This window comes from Pieris brassicae, chromosome 1 (assembly GCF_905147105.1).
Source record: "Pieris brassicae chromosome 1, ilPieBrab1.1, whole genome shotgun sequence".
NCBI lineage: Eukaryota > Metazoa > Arthropoda > Insecta > Lepidoptera > Pieridae > Pieris > Pieris brassicae.
In genome coordinates this window covers 6,684,051-6,706,234 of record NC_059665.1, presented here as the reverse complement: position 1 = coordinate 6,706,234, position 22,184 = coordinate 6,684,051, and the positions used below count along the sequence as shown (strand labels likewise).

Below are 22,184 nucleotides of genomic sequence, written 5' to 3'. Positions count from 1 at the left end.
CAGCACAATTTAGAGACTTCCCGTTGCAAGATATTTATTGGTGACTCATTCGCTAGTATGCAATCGTAAAAGGACATAGGATCCTTTTACAATAATTTGCTTACGTGACAGTTACAATATGCTGGCTGAAGTTAAAAATTATAAGACATAGTTTGGCTATTTAATGTGTCCTACATGGAAAATAAGCTATCGACTTAATACTTCAATCAGAGAAAAAGTAACTTACTTTGTACGGAATCCGGCAGTACCGTATTGAATAAAAATGTCGGTCGTTTTTGGGTGCATTTCTCTTGCGAACGCGTACACGACTCGTAAACTACTCGGCGGCATTCTCTTTATTCAAAATATTTTATAAGGCCGAGTATCAAACTTGAGCACAATCACTTCGAATCAACAAACCAGATTTTCAAATTTCTCAATCAACATTAGCACACAGCGATATGCTAGTGTCAACTGTCAGTTAGTCGCAGACTAAAGAACTCGAATAATGTTTACTGTTAAATTTGACATTACACCACAGGTATCGAAACTAATTACGACAGTTTCTTTGAACAGCTGACAATGATGTATCTTGTATCGTGCCAGACATTCAATTGACAGACAAAAGATATTTAAAATATTTATTTTTTGATTATCTATTGACATTGACAGTTAATACAGTGAAATGTAAATTTCAATCACGGAATTTTGCGAAAAATAATTATCAATCATTTAAATGTCTTCAATGAAATATAAGGAAATATTGCATTTAGTATACAAATATTTATTTTAAAAGTTAATCTAATTCATAAAAAACTATTTTTATTTTTTATTGATAAGGGAAAAGGTGTTGTGCAACTTGCTTTTTCGAGTTCCAGACGTTTATAAGGTAAAAGTTTGTTGTGTAACTAACTAGAATAAGTTAACATTTCATCAACATATATTCTTGTAATATTTTTTTTTAATTCATAAAGGATATTTACTTCATAACTTCTAGAATCTTTCTATACCTTACATAATTTACTTACATACTATATAATATATTGTAATAGTAGGAGTCTTGCATAGGCCAAACATAGCCTTCTAATAAATATCCGTAGATATTTGATATTATGATACACAACTAGCTTGGTTAGGTACTAAAGTAACAGACATAAAGTAATTTTCTACTATTTAAAGTTTAAGTGATAAGATATAAACCGGTTTTGTAATCCTTTAACTTTCGTCATTTTGGACTGATGGTCTTCTAATAAATGTGGCAAATTAATTTATCAAATACCTTACCTGATTGAAAATAAATCAACCCCTTTTTGTTCAAATAAGTAGTATAATATTATTGCACCGTTAGGGAGAGAAACTAATATAACAAAAACCTGTTCCTTATATAACTAATAAATCGTTTCGTCGGCTTTGAGTTTTTAATAAATGAATGTTTAGCTATTAAGATAAACGGGTTCAAGAATAACTTACTACTTAACTAGGGACTGATAATTCTTTACAAAACATTTGCATAACTGTTTTCATTACTAGATTAATTACCCAAATATGAAATAGACATTTATTACATTGTGACACATTTGCCTTTACATGAGGTTTTATTTTTTTATAAGTAATGTATAATCATAATGTAGTAATCAATTAATAATAATTATTGTAGGTTCACTTAATATTTAAACTTGACAGTCTTGTTTAAAAGTTATTATTTTATATTTAATTTAATATACTACTTGACCTTAATCATTGGTTGTGATTATAAAAATTTATAACTGAGAACATTTTTGCTGTTAGGTAATGTTAATAATAATGTTGTCTAAGTTTTAATTTAGCAATCAAAATCTTATTCTTTTAAAGGTAATAATTTTTTGTTTGTATGAAATTGTTCATGCAAATGTTAGCTATGAAAAGACTAGCTGGCGTTTTTCTTTGTCTAAATTGTGTGCTGCTTTCATTTTTTTACATATAAATTAATATAATTTTTCCTATTGCTGCTTACTCATAAAAGAGCGAGGATAAGCCTCATGATATATTCTTAATCGTACAAAATCTTTGATGGTTTACTGAGATGGACGTGAATACAGCGACAGTTATTCCGATACAGGCAGACTAATAATCTTATTATGTATAGCTATAACGAACAGGGAACGCAAGTTCGCAATAGCCAGTCGAATCGTTGGCCTTAACCGCATCCGACGCGTTACTTTGCAAGGTTAAAGTTACTAACCTGACCTAAGTAAGTGAATTGGATCTAGTCTCAGTATATTTCTTCCTATTTTACAGTCATCATATATTTTTATCTAAACACTGCCATTCGATCAAGTCATTATTCATATCAGTTTAAGATGTTTTAAACTTGCAGATTGAATATTTATTTTTAATATAAAAAAGTTTTTGCAATTGCAATCAAGTTACCGACTATAAATGCATTCGAATGGATAACGCGGTATTTTTATTGCACCTAGTTCTAACTGGGCTAGTCGTAGTAAAAACAGGGGTTAGGTAATAACTTCCTTCCAGCAATAAACTGATTTTGCCAGTCATGTGCAAATTATTATGAACTGTTGGTGTTGATTTGTAAATCACAAAATCGCTACCCATCGAATATCCAGATACATCTCCTTGAGCCTTCCAGTCTAGTCAGCCATTGTTTTGGTCATACAGTTATTCCAATTCATAGTTTATAGTATTCTTCTCTGTCAGTATCATTCTAGTAAACATTCTAATCTAGCTAGCGTCTTTTTTTACAACCAAGCTTTATATTTCTTAAACGAAAATGTATATTTTGCCATTGATAAAAAATTAAAAGAAGCCCTAAAAATCAGACTTTAACCTTCATATCTCCAATTTTCTAATTTTCTAATTACTTACACTACGTGCACAGAGACGCGTCTGGTGTTCGAGTATTACTTTTTAATTTATAATAATTTCACTCAACAGTATAGTATGTAAAGATTTTATTATAAAACTTTGCATAAAAGCCTCAAGTGTCTAAAGACTACATTTTGTTCTCGGCATCTCTACAGTTTTACGAATTTTAAATCGAATCGTAAAGAATAGTTATATATATATATATATAATACAGAGCTTCAATCCGTTTAAAAAGTGTTTTCTTAATTATTACTTATCAATTTACATTATACAATTTAATCATATTTAGTAAAACGTGATAACTTTCTTTCTATCAATCCACTGAATTAAAATCGCGGGATCTTTGAGACATTCCTAATTAATTATGTTTCGGGCTAAGTACATACCTTGGTATAGACTAATGTTTCTTTTACAGTAAAAAATCCTACATAAGTATAACAAATACAAGTAAATGTCAAGGTGTTGAATAGATATTTAAAAACCAAATAAGACGTCCATTTTATATTACAATAAGATCCGCGCGCGGACAACTGTAAGATCGAAGTCTTTGCGTTATCTTTTTGTTACAATATAACAGACTAGATAGTGTTTTACTCATATTCGTAACAATTACTTTTATTACACTGTCCAAACTAAAGGATTTGTCTCTTTTTATCAAAGTTCATATATAACTTGACTGAAAGAAGATATATATATATATATATATAAAGATATATATATATATAGGTACTAATTTAGTAAAAAAAGTGCACGTCGAACATGATAAATTCTGCTGTATTATGTCTTTTTTAATAAAAGACGTATACATTTTCTTGTAAATGTATTAACGAGCAGTTTCATGAATTAATATACGTCCATTAATGTGTTAACAAGGAATGTGTTATTACGTCAAACTGTGCATACATACGTTTTCTATTTCCTTAACTTTAATATTATACTATTAAGCAAACAGACGTTTGTCTCATAATAACATTGCTTAGGAAGGAGAAGAATATTTACTTGAACTCCTCGTGAGTTAAGGATAATGTGTGTTTGATGTGTTTATATAATATGTGTTATGATGAATGCAATATTATATTTATTTTTGAATAATATAATATAAATTGTGATTTGTTTTTATAATAATGAAATATGTAGCACCTGCACCATAGTTTAGCACCATAATTTACTTATATTATTCACCTTCACGATATTAATATTTTATAGAAGCGTGCTTGTCGTAGTATAAAAAAACCACTATCCTTATGAATTAATTGATTTTCTAATACACAAAGCCCTTGAGTCGCTAATGGACAAACAAAATTACGGTACCAAATTGCTAATCTATTTTTAGTATTTTGTCGCGTGTCACACTTTAAAGACTCGTTTAACTTTACTATTTGATGTTAGAAAATAAATCTATATAGAGCAAATCTATATTAGAGTAATACTATTGGATGGATCTTAGACTAAAGCCTTATTACTGACAATCTGTCACTTTTTTCACGTCAATTGACAGATGTTTAATATCAAATCAAAGGTTTAAATGAAGAATTTATTCATTCATGTATTGAATTAATTTATTGCATTGCTAATGTATGTACATGTTACATTGACATAAAAACTTATAACCTAGATTCCTCTCATAACATTACCTTTTTGGTACTAGTAATGATTGCAAATGCAGATGTCTACTATGAAGTTTATAGCGGAAAATCTCCGGTAAAGGGGTGTATGAAAAGAAAAAGTTATTGAGGACTTTTCGTCTTAGTTTGGTCTATTTCTAAGCCTATAACAGTGTTACGCGATATTGCCTTTTTGACTAAACTAAAATACCCTAAGAGCCATCACAAATTACTAAAAATAAATATATGACATTCTAATTAACGTTTTACTATCATTGAGGCATTAAAAGTTTATCAATGGAAAGTGATGAGCCTTTTTCAAATAACAAGCTCTATTGATTTAATAAGTAATATATCACCGGTTTAGTTAATTTTTAATTAGATGTTAGACGATGGTTAATATGAAGAGCTTGCTAATTTAAGTATTTATTCCATCTGTGTTTGGATAGTATGATAAACATCGTAATTTTTAATGTTAAGGAACTTTCCTATTATCAATTACATATTCAGGGATATATTTATATCATACATCTGAATTCAACGTTTAAAATACATTGTGATTGGCCTGAGTAATCAATATAGATTGGGCGGGTAGATGTCGTTGAAGTACGTGTACTTTGATTGCTGTCTATTTATTTTTGAATTTAAAATGTATAAGTAAAGTTTTAAATAGGTACCTGATAATCTCAGGCTCTTTTTCTCTTTTAAAGTGCAAGTTTACACTGTTATAAGCCTCCATGGAAGCAGTTCAAACAACGATCGATACAGTTTTTATTTCTGAGTGTTAATTAGTTTTTAGCATTGTAGCTTTACGGTTATTGTAATTGTTATTGATAAGTCTAAACGTTATCTTAATAGTAGTCCATGAATACAGTCGCTTGTATCGTCAGCTAATTTAAGTAGCTTATTCAGTATCTACTCTCTTTATCCCACTGAATGTGTACCTTTCTAATTACCAACTTGGCCTACTCAATTTTTTCAAATTTAAAACGTCCACATCAGTGTTCAAGTGTACCGGTGCATTATACCGATCTGTTTATATCATTTCAATACTGTAACATTCACGCCATTCTCATTACTGCGACTTGGCTTAAAACTTAAGGGCTTAAGGAAGGCTTCCTTCTACTTCCTTTCCCATACCTAGCTTTTATCTTCTACTGAACGACAGCCTGAACAGAGTTGGGGGTGGTGTTGCTATTTATTTACGAGACCAAATTCATTTTACTATTTGTAGAGATTCACCGCAACCAATGTTCCTGAACTTTTATGTTCCTTTTTGGTTATTATTTATGCACTTCTTGTACTTCACCGTCTGTAGGCGTTTCTTTTTTAATTTTTCCATACTAAGGTGATCTGGAAAAAATCGTTTGTTAACCATAAGACCACCCATTGCCCAATATCTTATGTAACGAGCATTTTATATGTATGTTTTTGTATAAGGTTACAAAGTGTAAATAAATAATTGGTCAAAAATCTTTACGGATGTTGTTCTGTCAAACCAATTTAAAATAAGTCATTGAAGGCAATACTCAGAGTACAGGGGTCTCGAAAGAAAGTTTACATTGCGTGCTAGTCCTTTAAATGTGCATAGATCTTTATTACACCGCATTTTACCCAAAGACCTAAAGCTGCAAGAGTATAAGCCCCAAGATGCCAGTCAGAGCCTCTGTCACGTGTTCGTGAAATTTTCTCAATGGATCTCCAGGAGTGGTGACATAAATTGGCCTCCACGCAGTCCTAATTTAATCCCTATGCATGTTTTCTTATGGGCTTATCTTAAATCTAAAGTCTACGCCAATAAGCAGACTTCTCTGGTGCAACTGAAAGAAAATATCTGTCACGAAATGGTAGCCATCCCTGAGTCCACCTGCCGAGCTGTCATAAGTAATTTTATTTACGATTAGATTACATTCGGCCGGTATTATTTTTAAGAAACAAATTCCCAAAATGTGTATTTTAATAATAAGTAAACACTTTTTTGATACACGACTTAAACTTTTTAATCAATCAACACAATATGAACTTCCTTTTGAGACACGTTGTACATAGTTTAGTGTAAACGCGACCTGACTCAATCAACATCCTTATAGAATGTTGAATGATAAATATGCCATTAGTTTGCAGGTTAGAGAACTAAATAAATAAATGCAAGCTTATATGAAGTAAACCAGTTGCGCTATAATGCACATTACTTAGCTTTAATTGCATTATTTTTTTATTAATACTTAATAGGTTTTTATACTTGTTCTTCAATCGTATAAAACATTCTTATGATATCGTAATTACTATGGCATAAAAATTTGAATCTTATATTAAGAGCGGGCTATAAGCAAAATCACTCATCGTAGATTTGATTTGATCTATGTGATGTCTCATGATGATGAATCAATAATAATAAATATGTTTTGATCCTTCACTATAATGTCAATAGCTGAGTCTAATTAATAACAGAATACAATATTATTTCCTCGATACAAAAAAAAATACAAAGTCACCTATAACATTTATCTAATTTCGTTTTTAATAAATCAAGTCGAGTGTTGTGGAGTCATAATATTATTTAAATTACAGCACGTTAGTTTGGCCGAAAGCTGTTACTAGCGATTTTATGAAATATGATATATATTTAATTAAAAAGCATTTAGCGTTTAAGGACGATAGAGAATAGAGATATACACGCCCTTGGCTGGACGTATATATGTAAACCTAGGTTTACTACATTTTAAACGAATCAAAAACATTTTAAATGAGTAATAAGTGTATTTCCATCAGTACATCTATGCAAAATAGTTTATTTTCATTCCGCCATATATTTTTTAAAACGAGTACTTATACGATTAAAATATTTTTTATTCTTTTGAGCTCTGCTGTTGAACCTGCTTTTAGACAGGTTATCTATGTCAGTGTCAAAATCTGAATTGTATTTATTTTATTTAATGAGAAATTTTTATGTACACTATAAGGACTACGATAACGCAATCTGTTTTCAATAACGGGATATTGAAACATGGTTTTATAAATTCTACTATAGTCTTGGCCTTAATAATATAGATAGAAATATTTTGATCTTAGCCAGACCTAAAGAAAATGTCAATTATAAGTACTAATTGCTAGCTAATACTTGGATTTTTAGGACGCGCTAAAGCGAGTGTTACAAAATCTGCGTCCAAGGCGAATATCTTCTTATTTATCTGAATAAGTCTGTATGAAAATCTTGTTTAAATTAGTATTCAGGTGTCAAGTTGAATCATGTTTTTGGACTAAGTTAATACGTGATCTGATTTTGAAAAATTTAAGTCGCTATTACGAAACATTTAATATTTTTAATGCACTTGGTATTTGACTTTATTTTTGTTAACTGAAATCAGTATTCTTATCGCAGACGAATAGTAATTAAGTTAAAAATACAAAAATCGTTATCTGTTTTAATAGTTATTAAATAAACAATATCTTTGTCGGGAGAAATGTCAAGATAACCAAGTTCAATTAATGTTATAACATTGACTACGACTACTCATGAGTGAAGATTTTGGTTTTTACTTTTTGAAGCTTTTACGGGTTAAAGTTTTTAAGCCATTAAAACTTTTAATTTAGTTTGAAGTGAGCCTTTAAACAAATTCCTTAACTGGTGCATTAACCAGCATACCGTCTTATATTGACGTCGTCTATTGTAACGGCAACAGCAAAGTTATCGTTGTATATTTTTCGTAGGTACATGACTGTTTCATTTTAATTAATACAATTTTTATTATATCTTATCAAATGACTTATACACTGAAACAATATCTCGTTATGTAGCTTGTTGGAATCTGGTTTTTAACTCGATGCAATTAAGTGTATATGTGAGAGTTGGTAGCTATTCCTGACATTCGCGGTTCGTTCGCGAATCAGTACATATGCTTGCAAATTAGTTTAAGTTAATTAAATTTTAAAAGTGAGTGAATCTTGAGTTTGATTTCGACGGACAGTTTCGACGTTTAATATTTTAAATTGTTTTACGTTAACAAACCTTTTTTATTTCGATGGACAGTTTCAATGTTCAATATTTAAAAATGCTTTACTACGTTAACAAATTGTTTTTATTATTGAATTTATTCAAAAATAATAACTGAATTAAAGCCGTTGCTATTTAAATAAATTGCAATTTGTTTAGTAAAAACAAATTTAATATTGCAAATTGAATATGTAATCAAAAGAAGTCAAAGTTTAATATAAAGGTTTTTTACAGTGTACTCAAGAATGTGTCCCCTTTGGCCGCTACACCTCATTATCCTGTATCTGCTGGCTTTAGGGCCATTATGGGTACTCTGCCAGTCAGTGCCAAACATCATAGCTTCGTTCCACCCAATGGAAATAAAGCTGAACATGGGAGATAATGCTTTCGTACAAGTTGTTGTAAATGGTTGGTTGTTATTTAATAAATTAGCTAATCTTATCGAGATAAATATACTAGACTCAATAGCATAGTAAATATTTTCATTGATAAAATTCCGCCCATTAAAAATGGAAATATAAACTCTTTTCCAAAAAAACATCCATTTAAAAAAAATTACGTTCTAACCTAACGAGTGTGACCTCTTCTTGCTGAAATTCACAAAACAACCTTCTTCAATTAGGGCTATAATTTTACTACCCCTTGTGGACGTGCCGGCCGCTATGCGCTAACTTACGTGTCTCGACGGCTAATTGTGAGTCGTATAACTGTCCAGAGGACCTGGCAACGGTATCGGAAGGGAAGATAACGATACACATTACCGAGAGACGATCGCTTTGTGGGGGAATTGTAATACGTCAAGTGTGTACTTGAAGAGAAGAAGAAGAAGAGTATAACCTAGGTTGTGGATGGTCTGGAAGACTTTAGAACGTAAATATCCTTAGGTGTCCGTTTTTTTTGCATAAGAGTTTATATTCACTGAGATTATTTATAAGCATTATGATGATGAAAATGATTTTTAAAATCGGCCCAAATGGATTGAAGTTTATTCGATAAAAATATTTATGCTCTGTATAATATTAGTGTAGCGATAAAACTACGCAAAAAACCTTATTTATGTGTCGCCAAGTAAAACACAGTATATAAATTGATGTATTGAAGGTTTGATATTCATACCACAGCCGATGTGATCACAAGCGACGATAATGCTTATTTGTTTGGGATTCTGGTTCTAGATCTAGACTTAATACTGCTATTACACATGCTATTACACTTTTTTTAAATCTGTGTTCAAAGTGTAAACATAATATGAAAAATATATATATTTTTGCTTTTACGTGTTTACGTTTAAGTAATTTGTAATGTCGAGCAATTGTCTATCAAACTACCTTTTTGTAAATGAATACATAATTACAATAACATATATATAAACTGTGAAAACTGAAAGGACAGTGATAGTTGTTTGATTTTTCAATTGGATACTTTAAATAAGTTACGTAGAGCAAAATTCAGATTCGAGATTAAGCGCAAATTACTTAATATAATACGTTTTGCACATACGGGAGCCATACTTCCACCTGAATCTCGCTTTTAATATGTATTATAATGTCTATAAATAAAGGCGATATTTTAAAGTTTTTAAAGAACATAGATTACAATACAGAAGTTACTTTATCACTTTTTTCAGGTACGGGACTTCTACCAAACGATGAAATAATAGCAAAAGTAGATATAGAGCATATAGCGAGTGCTCAATGGAATTCGTCATATAAATTAGCTGACGACTATGTTGATGGTCAACTGTTTACCGCACCTTTGACAGTACATGGGAACTTCCTAGGTAAGGATATTCTACGTTCGATACTTTCAAATACTTGAGTACTATCTACAAAAAAATATGGGCATTTAAATCGATATTGTATTATATATAATCCATATTGGAAAATTTTTCCGATATTCTTTATTATTGTAATTAAAAACTTTATATGTGATCCCTAGTAACCTAAAATCAGTTCCTCAGTTTGGCATAGCGCTGCGTTCTATTGGGACATGAGGTAGAGGCATCTTCATGTTTCATTTATAAAAGCAATGTAGGTGATCAACCTTCTACAACTGACACCGTTGATCTTTGGACTTTCCCGATACATACTGTATGTGTAAATCGCACTAATACAAAGAAACTATATTGGTGTATAGACGGGTTTAAAAGCACGACATCTGGGATAAAAATCACCAGCTTTTGTGATTAATTTAAACATTTAAAAGCTATATTCAAGTATGAACTACTTTATCGGCTATAAACGCGAAGTTATTGCATTATTTGCGAGAGACTAATGAATTCGCCATAGAATTTCTGATGATCTGTTTAAGAAGATTATTGTATGCTGTATGGTAATGTATATGTCGGAGTAAAATAGTTAAATCAGAGAGTTAATTGAATCTCTAGACAGTTAATTAAATGTCGATATTCAATCAAGTCGTTAGCATTTTCATTTAAGTAAAGCAGATTCGAAAATGTTTAACTATCTGTCTGACCGAAAGCCAGCTTGTTGATTAACAATATAAAACTGAAAGGACATTTATTGTTATTTCGATGTGATCGTGAAGAACTGAGAGCTTAGATATTCGGTGTTTTGCTTGTATTGTAAATGGTTAGGTTGGTTAGTCTTGTTGCCTTGGAACGTTTAGGAAACTCGTGAAACAAACGTTTTTCGTTCACTCACTTGCCTGACGGAACTTTAGCGCCTTGATTGAATATCGATTTTTAATTAACTGTCTAGAGATTCAATTAACTCTCTGATTTAACTACTTTACTGCGACATATATATTTATATGATAATTACTTTCTGTTGGGTTGTAAATATTTTGTATAGATAAGCATATGCCAAAAAGGATGGTGATACTACCTTCTCTATTAGAGTCATCGTTTCTACTTAATTCTTGAAGATTTATTAGATTATTAACATTAAATATTAAAAGCACCCGCTGATAAACGTTGGGAAAACAAGATATTTTAATTAATCTGCTTACGCATACGCATACATTTACACAAATACATAAATGTAGCATTTATAAGCTATAATAAAATAATGAAGAAATAAAATGCTTTAAAGCTATTTGAAAACTATATGACAAAATATCTCTATGAATTATTTCGTATTCATAGACTATAAAATAACGTGCACACGTGTGAACCCTTTCTTGACATAGTTGGCACTTGGTAATGGTAATACTGAATTCGATTACAACAAATCAAGTTTAAGGAATACACTGGCGTTAATTCCAAAAAGTTGAAGGGTTTTTTCCAATATATTTATCGTATGCCCCTCAGATGCCCCCGAAATCAAAATAATATACTTTATCCTGTGTTTCGAATCTAAAACTGCCAGTTTATTTTTAATTAAACAAGTACTTCCACTGAAGCACAAAGTTGTTTCGCCCATGACTTATCTCGTACATTATTGCAAATATAAAGCTTTCAGTTGTTTATTAATCAAATTCAATGTATTGGGGTTGTGGCATTGTATTAATTATGTTATTTATAGAAAGTATGCCAAAATAACCATTGTTAAAAATAACATTGCTATTTATAGAATGCTAAAAATAAACGAAGGAAATCTTTATTGCCAAATTACAGGGCTATTTGCAAATTGCAAGACGTCCTTTTACGGTATTCTTTATATCGGAAGAGTATGTCATGGTCGAAGAACGTGTCACATAAGTTATTAACAATTGATATTAAAATCATCATAAATATACCCACAATAAAAAAAAAACTTGTTTATTACATAATATGCCCTTCATATTGTGGAATAAACACAATATTTTTAGCGATTTATGAAAATTCGTTCCAATTAATATTACTCACTGAATAAATATAACGATCTTAATTAAATTAAGTTTAAATTTATTATTATTGACTTGATAAATATCCTTATATATATTTATAAAGTATACTCCAAATTTGGTTAAGTTCTGGTAAACTTACAAAACAAGATCAGTTTATTGATATTATGATTTTCTTGCCACCACACCGTCGAGAGCCTATCTTGATCTTGATCTCTCCTATTTGTTTTTCTACACAGGAAGAACGGATTTCGTCATAGAAGTGAAAAGAGACAAGGAGGTGTTTGCAGCTAATGGGACGTTGCCTGTCATAGTAGTGCGACCATCCCGAGTCATAGACAAATTGTTTACGAGCAGTGTTGCTATATTTGTAAGTATTTTTGTATTTTGTTTTATAGAATACGGGGGCAAACGATCTGGGGGCTCATCTGATCTTAAGTGATACCGTTACCATAGAGACTCTGAAAATGCTTGTCAGTGCGTTACCGGCCTTTTAAGAATTGCCACGCTCCTTTCTTAAAGGATCCCGATGTCGAATTGGTTTGGAAATACTTAAGTGGGCAACTGGTCCACATAGTGGTAGTGCGCGGCAAAAACTGTCTTAAAAACGCACAGTTGTAGAACAATGGGCATCCAGGTGATACGGATGGAATTTCGTATTCTGCATCGACATCCGATGATGAAACTCAACTGCTGGTATTGTTGTTTCCAGTCACAATTTAATACAGATACTGTTGAAGCAAGACTGAGCGTTAAATTGTAAAATACGTTTAACAACCGAATGTTGTCATTGTAGTTACGATGAATGATAGACTAAGGAACCTACTTGTTCTATAAGAATTAATTGTTACTTTCAACAAATTAATTATTAATAAAGAATTTTTGATTCATAAAATTTTCACTTAATAGAGGGATAAAGTTGAAATTAATCGTTTCAATTAGCATTAAGTTAATTTCAGGAAGACCAAAATACCACCCGGTTGTCAGTGACAAAAATACGTTTTGAATGCTCTTAACTATTCAGGAAATTGTCGTCTTTTTATAATAATAGCACCTACTTAACGCATATAACAAAAAAGTGTCTGCATATTTCATTTTTTATTTGTATTTTTTCGTATCGCAAAAGTCTTTGACGCGTGTAATGTGTACGGAATATTGTTTAAAGGTCAAGGATATCAATAATAATTTGAACACTTGTAATTCTAATTAATGTTATTTTTACGAAAGTGTTATGGAAAATATAAAACGAGTCTTTGGTTTACTCGAGATTTTAAACATATAAATAATTATTTGTATAAAACTCAAAATGTCAATCGTAACGTTTAACAAGGCCACATTGGCTGCGTGACTTGCAATTATGAGACGATTGTTGGTAATCTTATATACGTATTTTTATTGGTTTTCCTAGTACTTCAATAGTTCCTTTCCTCGTGATAACACTACTATCAAAAGTAGTCTCGCATATTGATAACAGAATCGTAGTAAGCATATACAGGACGTCCCAAACTGTGGGACATCAAGGAAAAGTACCTTAAATATCGTAGATGCCTATCTAATTCATAAAATGCTCAAAATGTGATCCCTCTTGTCTTACGCAAATTGCCATTCTTTTAATAAGCCCGCTGTCTTGATTTATACTCGATATGATGTGGCTAAATTTTTTTGTAACTTTTCAATTCCCAGGCGAGACAGGTAATTTTTAAAAATTCATTGAATAAAGTAATACTGTTCAAAATAAAATTAAGCCTTCTTTAAGCAAAATATGCTAATCTACTATATTTATACTTTCCCTTGATACTTTCCTTTAATATATTTAATACTTTCCTTTGATGTACCCCTAACCTTGGGACGCCCTGTATGTGTATAGGAAACTATTCAATAATTATTATTAGTTCTCTATTGCTATATATGGGGACTTCCCTTAATAATAATGCTTTGAAGAAAGCTGTTTACCTGAATGTAATACTTTTTATGAATTCTTTTTAAAATACGTTGTTAGTTTTATATGGTCTATTTATAACCGTTTTAATTTTTTATAATAATTTTGAAGCGATTCCTTAAACATTCATTTTGGAACGATTTCAAAACCTCTGCATGCTTAGAACCATTCTGGCTGGAATTTTTCCTTAGTAAACATTAATTATGTCGTTATTAAATGTAGCTACAACGATTTACATAGTCATATAGTTGGGTTGCCCAGGCGCATATGATGAAATTCGCTTGGAGTAATAGAATTATCAAAAATTATTTCGCTTTGAAAACTCACTCATTTTAAAATTGAATTAAAATATATTCTGTGTTACATAATTCCATATCAATATTGGTTACGACACGAAGGAGACAGTGTTCTCTAATAAATCGCTATAATGCTAACTAAGAATGATAAGCGATATTAAAAACGTAATGACAATAACATTCACATATTATGTAACACTATGACGATAGAAATTGGAGGTCCATTGAATATTTATGACTGTTTATATATTATATATATGAGTTTCGAGAATTACTAAATAACTACTAATGTATAGAAGGGACAACAATGTAGCAATGAGTTGGAGCATACAACCGTGTTATGTTAATTATAGATAAGACGAGATGAAAATGTATATGCAAATAGTGACTCGTGCAAGAGGTGCCTCTCTTTCTACAGCCCGAAAGTGAATCTTTCGAGCTGCATAGTCGATCTGCATTTTAATAAAAATAATAAAACTTGACAGATATATGGTTGTGATAAAATTGATCTATCGTTAGCCCCACACTAGGGGGTGTTGTGGGTAACTAGATAACAATTATTCCGTGATACATGGTGCATGCTTAAATCAATATTTTCTTGAAAAATAGTCTTACACATCTAAGACTAATAATCAAACAAAATTCATATAAGACCCTAACTATGCGTAAATGTATGAGTAAGTGAATGTGTGTGTGTGCGTATACTACACTCTATAAAGTGTGGCTGGGAATTGTTATAGACGCGCGCTACGTCTGTGTTAGTTTTGGAACCACAAAGTCCTAAAATATGTTGTAAGGCCTCTGTAGAATCGAAATCCAATTCGGCTAGCATAATTTTAATGCGTTTTGTGAATTTATATCCAGATTGACGGCGGTTTTTCATTTAAACTAATTATATGTAAAACTTTGGTTTTACCATTATGGTTTTATATTGTCACTTGAGTTAAAGCTTTTAGTACTTACCTCCTAATTACAGCTATAAACGTTTTCAGGTGTCGCTAATATTTATAAACTTCGGCTGTGCTATGCATTGGCCGACTGTAAAGGAGGTGCTGATAAAACCAGTTGGGCCAATCATTGGAATGTGCGGCCAGTTCCTGTTCATGCCACTTGTATGTATATCTATGTGTTATTACTTACGCACAAACCCTACAAAAAGTTTTATGCTTTGAGGTGGAGGGTTAAAAGGGGCTCGCCTCTGTGCCCACAAAACCAACCACCGGCAATTTCCCGGGGACACGGTAAAGGCGTAGCCTTCCGTCCGAGTTCCACCAGATGATGTCCCCGAAGGTATTTCTTGGGGTAACAAATGACAACTGGCCAATCATAAATAAATTTGTACACCTTTAAAATTTGTCTACAAATTGGTTTAACAAAATCAAATCATATAATTCAATCAATGAAAGGATCACATATCAATATAATTCTACTTATAGTGCCATCTCTTATCGAAGGTTGGCGATCATCATGGCAACTTTAAATCAATAATAATTATTAATCAATATAAAAAACGCACTATATGGAAAATCTTATTTTTATCGTCTCTCAATGACATTTTTTTCAAAACACGTGTACAATCCAAAGTATATATTCCTTTATTTCAGTTATCCTTCGGCCTAAGTTATGTGATATTCCCAAATTCAGCAGCTATGCGCCTGGGCATGTTTTGTACGGGGGTGTCACCCGCAGGTGGCGCCTCAAATATATGGACGTTTATATTGGGCGGGAATCTTAATTTATCACTCGCTATGACATCTATTTGTACTTTGGCGTCATTTGGTAAGTTTTAATAACTCAATAACTGGCGGGTCAAAATTAAAAAAAAAAATTGGTTTACTTTGCTTGATTGTTATTGGCCAGGATCTTTAGACATCACAATGAAACGATTTGAATGACTCATTCATTCTCCCCTTGGTTTACAGTCGCCTATTAAGTGTCATAGTGAGATCTTTTATAACGACTTTCTCTGTTTCTTTCCCATCAGCCTAATGGTAAATAAAGTTACAATTTTTATAAGTGGAATTGCATAAATTATTTCTATATATGAAATGAAATTTAGAATTAAAATAAACCTATACAAAGGTCTAATGGGCTTCGACGGCCAGGCCCAGATTGTATTTTATAAAAAAGGCTGTATAGAGTAGAAAGTGGTTTTAATACTGAGTAAAGATAAGGTCTTGAATAACTCACATCCTTTTGTTAGGGTTGCCAATACTTATAAATTAATTGTACGTAAACCATTTCAATGGCAATGTGTTCTGATATCTCATAATTAGAAATATTTTGTTACAAATACTCAAAAGATTTATTTACACGATGTTAGTTTTTTATTTGTTGAAAAAAATAGTTGGCAACGCTGCTGAACGCAACCGGTACCAGTATTATGTTTAAATGACCAGAAACTCCGTTTCTTGAAACAACACTAGTCGCTCCTTATTTATAGATTTAATGATAATTCTTGCGGATTCTACCCTCTTTCATTCAAAGAAAACTATATAAACTATTGAAATTTTATAATAAGTACTAAATTTAATCCACAACAACATATTTAGTATATCTTGCAACGTATAGCCGATATTATTAAGATTGTTTCGTTATTGCAATGAATTTATAAATGACTAGCTTCTTTAATCATAATAATAATTTATTGACCTATATATATTATAAAATACGTTATGATTAGTAAGTTCCAGTTTAACACTAATTTTAATGCTCTAAAAACAACTTAACAGCATTTGTAAGGGATATATACATGAAACTCTACTCCCTTAACATGCAAACTGGTACAGATACCGGCAAACTTCTTGAGCATTAAACAAGGGGGTGGTGGAAATTTTGCGCGTACGCAGCACAAGACACAAACGTAAAATGTTTTACCAATCACGCCATCGACACGTCACTCTCCCGCCGCCGCGTACCACCGCCCGCCTAAAAATCACTTCTGTAGGCAAGGAGATTTGGTCAAGATGTTTGCCAGTATCTATATTAAATTTAAATTTAGAATCAATTTAACATCTTTTCTGTTGACGTTCATAATTGTACTTGGTTACCTATATGAATAAAGTTATTTTGAGTTTGAGTACTAATTAGTCATTGTACGGTTCCTGAGTCAACGTTATGCTTTAAATAATAGATGATTATTTATAGATTATATTTACTCTATAATAACCTCACGTATAACAAAAGAATGCTAAATAATTAAATGCTAAATGAAATCCTGTATAATGTTAGTGCCTAAAGGAGTGGATTCGGGAGGATTCGAGCGTAATTCCGAAGATTTACATAATCGCCACGCTTATAAATCTAAGGAAGCCTAACTGAGCGAAATGTTCAGTCATGTTTAAAAATATAATGTTTTACCCTGCATTTGCCCCTATCCACCTATCTTACAAACAGTTTCGTAGAATTATCTTTTCAATAAGTTATTATATTTCTAGCTATAACAATGAACATATGAATGAATTCCGTTAGTAATCATAAGTCGCTAAATATAAAGTACGCTGCGTTTGCCTATTAAAGGTGTTACAATTACTTTTATTCTTAGTTATGTTTGGCGCTAGATTAAAAAATAAATAAAATATATCTTTTACAGTATTTATGCCAGCGTGGCTCTTCTCCCTCGGCCAAGTTGTGTTTGGTAACGCAAACATCGTGGTGCCGTACAAGCATATCGCATACTTTGTCGTATGCCTCATCGTACCATTGTCGATAGGGCTGGCAATGCAGCGGTTAACGCCTAGAATAGCAGCGTTCATGGTGCGGATTTTAAAGGCTTTTTCGACAACCTTACTTCTGTTTATAATCGTGTTTGCGATTATTACAAATCTATATATATTCGAGCTGTTCACATGGCAGGTTAGTAATCTTTTGTTTTAATAACGCGTTCTGTATATTTGCTATAATATTTAAAAAAAACTTTCAGAATATTTTAGTTACGAATCATTCAACTATCCTTTCGAACATCGACAAATAAATCATCAACATATTTTTGATATATTCTGTGTTTGAATTTTAAACGTTCGTTTTTTAAATTTCTTTATATTTTTTTTCCTAGATAATTGTAGCCGGCATGGGTATTCCATGGCTCGGTTACGTGGCGGGGTATTTAGTGGCTATCGCATGCAAACAGCCTCACCCAGATGCGTTAGCCATATCAATAGAAACCGGTATTCAAAATACCGGCATTGCGATATTCCTCCTGCGGTATGCTTTACCGCAACCAGAAGCTGATCTTACAACAGGTTAGTTTTTAATACATATAATGTGTTTTACTTGTTTTATGAAGCCATAGACAATTTTTATTGCTAAGGCGACCTACGTCACTTATTGAAATTTATATGCCCACGTGTTCAAGCGTAATGCAATGCATACAATCGTATACTGATACCAGATTTGTCACAAAATATATTATTGTAAAACACCTCAAGCGCTAAGGTACTTCTACTCGAATTATAAAAAAAACCCCTTCCAGGGCATATTCAGGTAAGGTAGCGTTTAGATAAATATTTATTCAAGTGAAACTTCTTTATCGGTGTTGGAAAAAAATACCGTCACATTTTTTCGTTACGCGCCACGTTTTTGCGTTACATGAAATCTTTTTCTTGTCCCTACCACGGTTGATTCGAAGAGATTTGAAGCCATTAATAACAAAAATATATAATAACGATAACAGTAATAAGGTAAAATGAAATAATTGTATTATTTGTATTCACTTCAATCATAATAAACGCCTTTTGTTAAACTTTATCTAATTTTATTTTATTTAAGGTTTAAATTTGCATATAGTAGATCATTTTTTGAAAAATAAGGTCATACGCACACATTTTTTTTATATCCTGTCGTTATCGTAAATCTCTCTCCTGTCTGTAGCTTATGTCTGAGTGGCGTAGTTAGCAAGGAAATGCTTTTATTATAGTAAATGTATTACTATAATTATATCCAAAAAGGACTACAAAATATAATATTTTTTCTTAAATTAAAAAGCCAAGGTTTGATCGACCTAATCTACATAAAGAAAACAACTTTTTAAAATTTTTGGACTATCTACATTGCCTTCGATGACCATACAAGTTCGAAAAAATATATTTTGCAAAACATAAGGTCACCTAGAACGACAAAAGTATATGTTTGAGACAATTATGTTCATTAATTAAGCATATTTATATTTATAGCAATAAAAACGTGTTATTTTGTGGCGAGTGAATTAAATGTCGAAGGATTTTATTTTTTAATTAAGATTTGAGTCTCCCTGCGCCTGCGCGTTCGAGGGCGGAAAGAGATTCAATATTTTCATTATAATACGCTTAAAGATTCACAATACGATAACGTTAGGTGTTAGAAAAACGTGTGTTAATTTCGCACTTAACTACACGAATACAATTCAAGTAGTATTCAGCTTCCGATATTGTAAACACACCCATAGACCTAAAAATGTCAAGCCAGGATATTTTAATGGAATATTTTCGAATATGAAATTATTTTCGATGTCAGAAACTTGTCTACAAGAGCAGTGATGACCTAGCTTGAGCGTACTCTATACATGAACTTTTCTTTATATGTACGCAATTAACAATCGCTCGTAAGTACAGGAAACATCGTGAGCAATTCGGCACATCTTATAACTAAAACTCTACCCGTGTCAGGGGCAAAATACTGAAAAATAAATACATAACTTACTTCGTTGTATGACTTGATTGTTTTTAATTTTCAGTCGTTCCTGTATCGGTGGCTATAATGACGCCCATACCTATGACGATGATCTACATCTACCAGAAAATAAGGGGATGGTATGTATATTTGTGGCTGTTTCACTCAAATTCACCAGTCATGTCCCTCTTCATATTTAATCTTAATAAATAGTATGAAAATGTGTTTAAAAGGGTGCAAATTGTAATTTTGTAATCTTAGTTTTGATGAGTTACTGTATAATATAATTATTTAATTTTTGAAATTATTTTGTTGTGTTAATGCTTCCTTTTTGACAGATAACACTGGTTTTTATAAGGTTTTTAATCCTTGAAATAAATAAATTAAAGTAATGTACTTTAAAAGTAATTTTTATACTATTGGGACTTTTTTTGCTGCATTGTGTTTGCATTTGTGTTGAGTTTTATTTTAATATAACGTTTTTTGTTATTTTAAGTATATAGACTAAATTCGTGTGTTTTTATTTTCCACATGTCATCAACATTTGCGATGTTCGATAGTTTGGGAGGTACGCGTACGTATACAAACATAAAAAATGGTGGCGGGGCTATGTGAGCTATTTATCTTTTTCTAAAAGTTATCGCAGAATAATCCAATAATGTAAAAACAAATTACAACAACTATTTACAAAAATAGTTTTTTTTTCAATTGAAATTTAGAAGAAGATAAATAATGTTTGTAAAAATACTAATAAAATGGCTTTGCGAAACATGCATGGGACATTGGTTTTTGTATGGCATTTGTACATATTATAATATTTAGGTATAATTAGTTGATGTTTCGTAAGTATTCAACTATTCTAGTTTATAGGTTCGCAACTAGAATATAGTTAATATCCTTTTACATAAAATTCATAATGCGTTAAGCAAATATTTTAATTAATATAAACCGGTTTAAAGTAATATGTTATACGTTATTATTCAAAGCTTTTTTATCTTATCTTTATCTCAATTGATAGAGTTAATGCATTAATAAAATTTGCATATAAAATTAATGAAATATTTACTAGTTAATGTTTTTAAATAAAAAATACGACGGAACGTAACAAAACATTGTACACGACACTTAGGTTTTAATTTTTATTTAATTCTTGAAAGGTATATTTTTATGTTTATGGTCAAGCATGAAAGTTATATTTTTAAGTTTATGTTAAAGCATGGAATATATTAATTAAGGTGGAAGGTCAAAGAAGCGGTTTACGAGATAAAAGACTACTTCATAGGTCTTATGTAACGCTTGTGAGGGTATTTTGTCTGTGACTGATACAATAGAGCATTAGTAAATAATTTGAATTGTTTGTTAGAACTTGACTGTGACGTCGCATATTAATTAAAACTTTTATATGTTAATTGCATGAAATCTTAATTCAATGCATGAGTAATAAAACTGCCTCTAAAGATGTAGAAAACCTTAAAAATGTTTTGCTTAATTCACATACTTTAATTTCCAGCTACCGACGAAGAAATGAGCACAAGAAAATCCTCGAAGATATCTCGCCAATATCAGACAGAGCAAACGCCGGCCTCGATGGAGCCACTTATGACACTAAATAAAGAGGCCTAAAATAGCTCATATTAGATCTTTTTACGCAGAGAAAATGTTAAATAGAAATCTAATATAAAAAATAAATGTGTCGATTGATTGTGATTGGCCAGATCGTCTCGAACGAATCCAGTGACCACGACCAGTCGCTTCGATTTTCAAATACGCCTGCATTCTATATTCGAAATTTTGTTTTTTTTTTATTGCCGGTATTTGCTTTAAAAATCAATAATTCATACATATTACGAGCAGCGGAGGTCTTACCACGAACAATACGAAAAATCAAAATAAAAGTCAATACAGGCTTTTGTATCGAAAACTTAGAGCTTACATACAAATTGTATGGTAAATGGTCCAGTTCAATGTTTACAGCTTCGTATTGATAATTCGAATGTATCCTTGCTAAGGCCTCTGCTCTTCTGGATTTTAAACACGCCATTATGTATAGCGAAATAAGTACTTCTTTATCCATA

General features: G+C 31.3%; 2 protein-coding genes across 7 annotated transcripts in view; one reads left to right on the top strand and one right to left on the bottom strand.

Moving 5' to 3' along the window:
* Window positions 1-446, bottom strand: part of LOC123720230 (phosphoacetylglucosamine mutase) — a 14,063-nt gene extending 13,617 nt beyond the window's left edge. The window contains exon 1 of the mRNA XM_045676795.1: window positions 227-446. Coding sequence (XP_045532751.1) covers window positions 227-330 — 104 coding nt within the window. The 5' untranslated portion in view covers window positions 331-446. The remainder of the gene's footprint in view (window positions 1-226) is intronic.
* Window positions 1-22,184, top strand: part of LOC123720316 (ileal sodium/bile acid cotransporter-like) — a 25,971-nt gene extending 3,787 nt beyond the window's left edge. Inside the window, exons 1-11 of one of the 6 annotated variants that reach the window (XM_045677150.1) lie at window positions 671-868; window positions 8,677-8,850; window positions 10,070-10,222; window positions 12,468-12,598; window positions 15,456-15,575; window positions 16,068-16,242; window positions 18,056-18,318; window positions 18,518-18,704; window positions 20,174-20,249; window positions 20,670-20,683; window positions 21,620-22,184. In XM_045677150.1, the coding sequence (XP_045533106.1) occupies window positions 8,688-8,850; window positions 10,070-10,222; window positions 12,468-12,598; window positions 15,456-15,575; window positions 16,068-16,242; window positions 18,056-18,318; window positions 18,518-18,704; window positions 20,174-20,249; window positions 20,670-20,683; window positions 21,620-21,732 (1,395 nt within the window). In that variant the 5' untranslated portion in view covers window positions 671-868; window positions 8,677-8,687 and the 3' untranslated portion in view covers window positions 21,733-22,184. Of the gene's footprint in view, window positions 1-670; window positions 869-2,148; window positions 2,210-8,294; window positions 8,383-8,676; window positions 8,851-10,069; window positions 10,223-12,467; window positions 12,599-15,455; window positions 15,576-16,067; window positions 16,243-18,055; window positions 18,319-18,517; window positions 18,705-20,173; window positions 20,250-20,669; window positions 20,684-21,619 lie in introns of those variants that run through there. The other 5 variants (XM_045676990.1, XM_045677068.1, XM_045676911.1 and 2 more) reach the window with 5 other exon arrangements.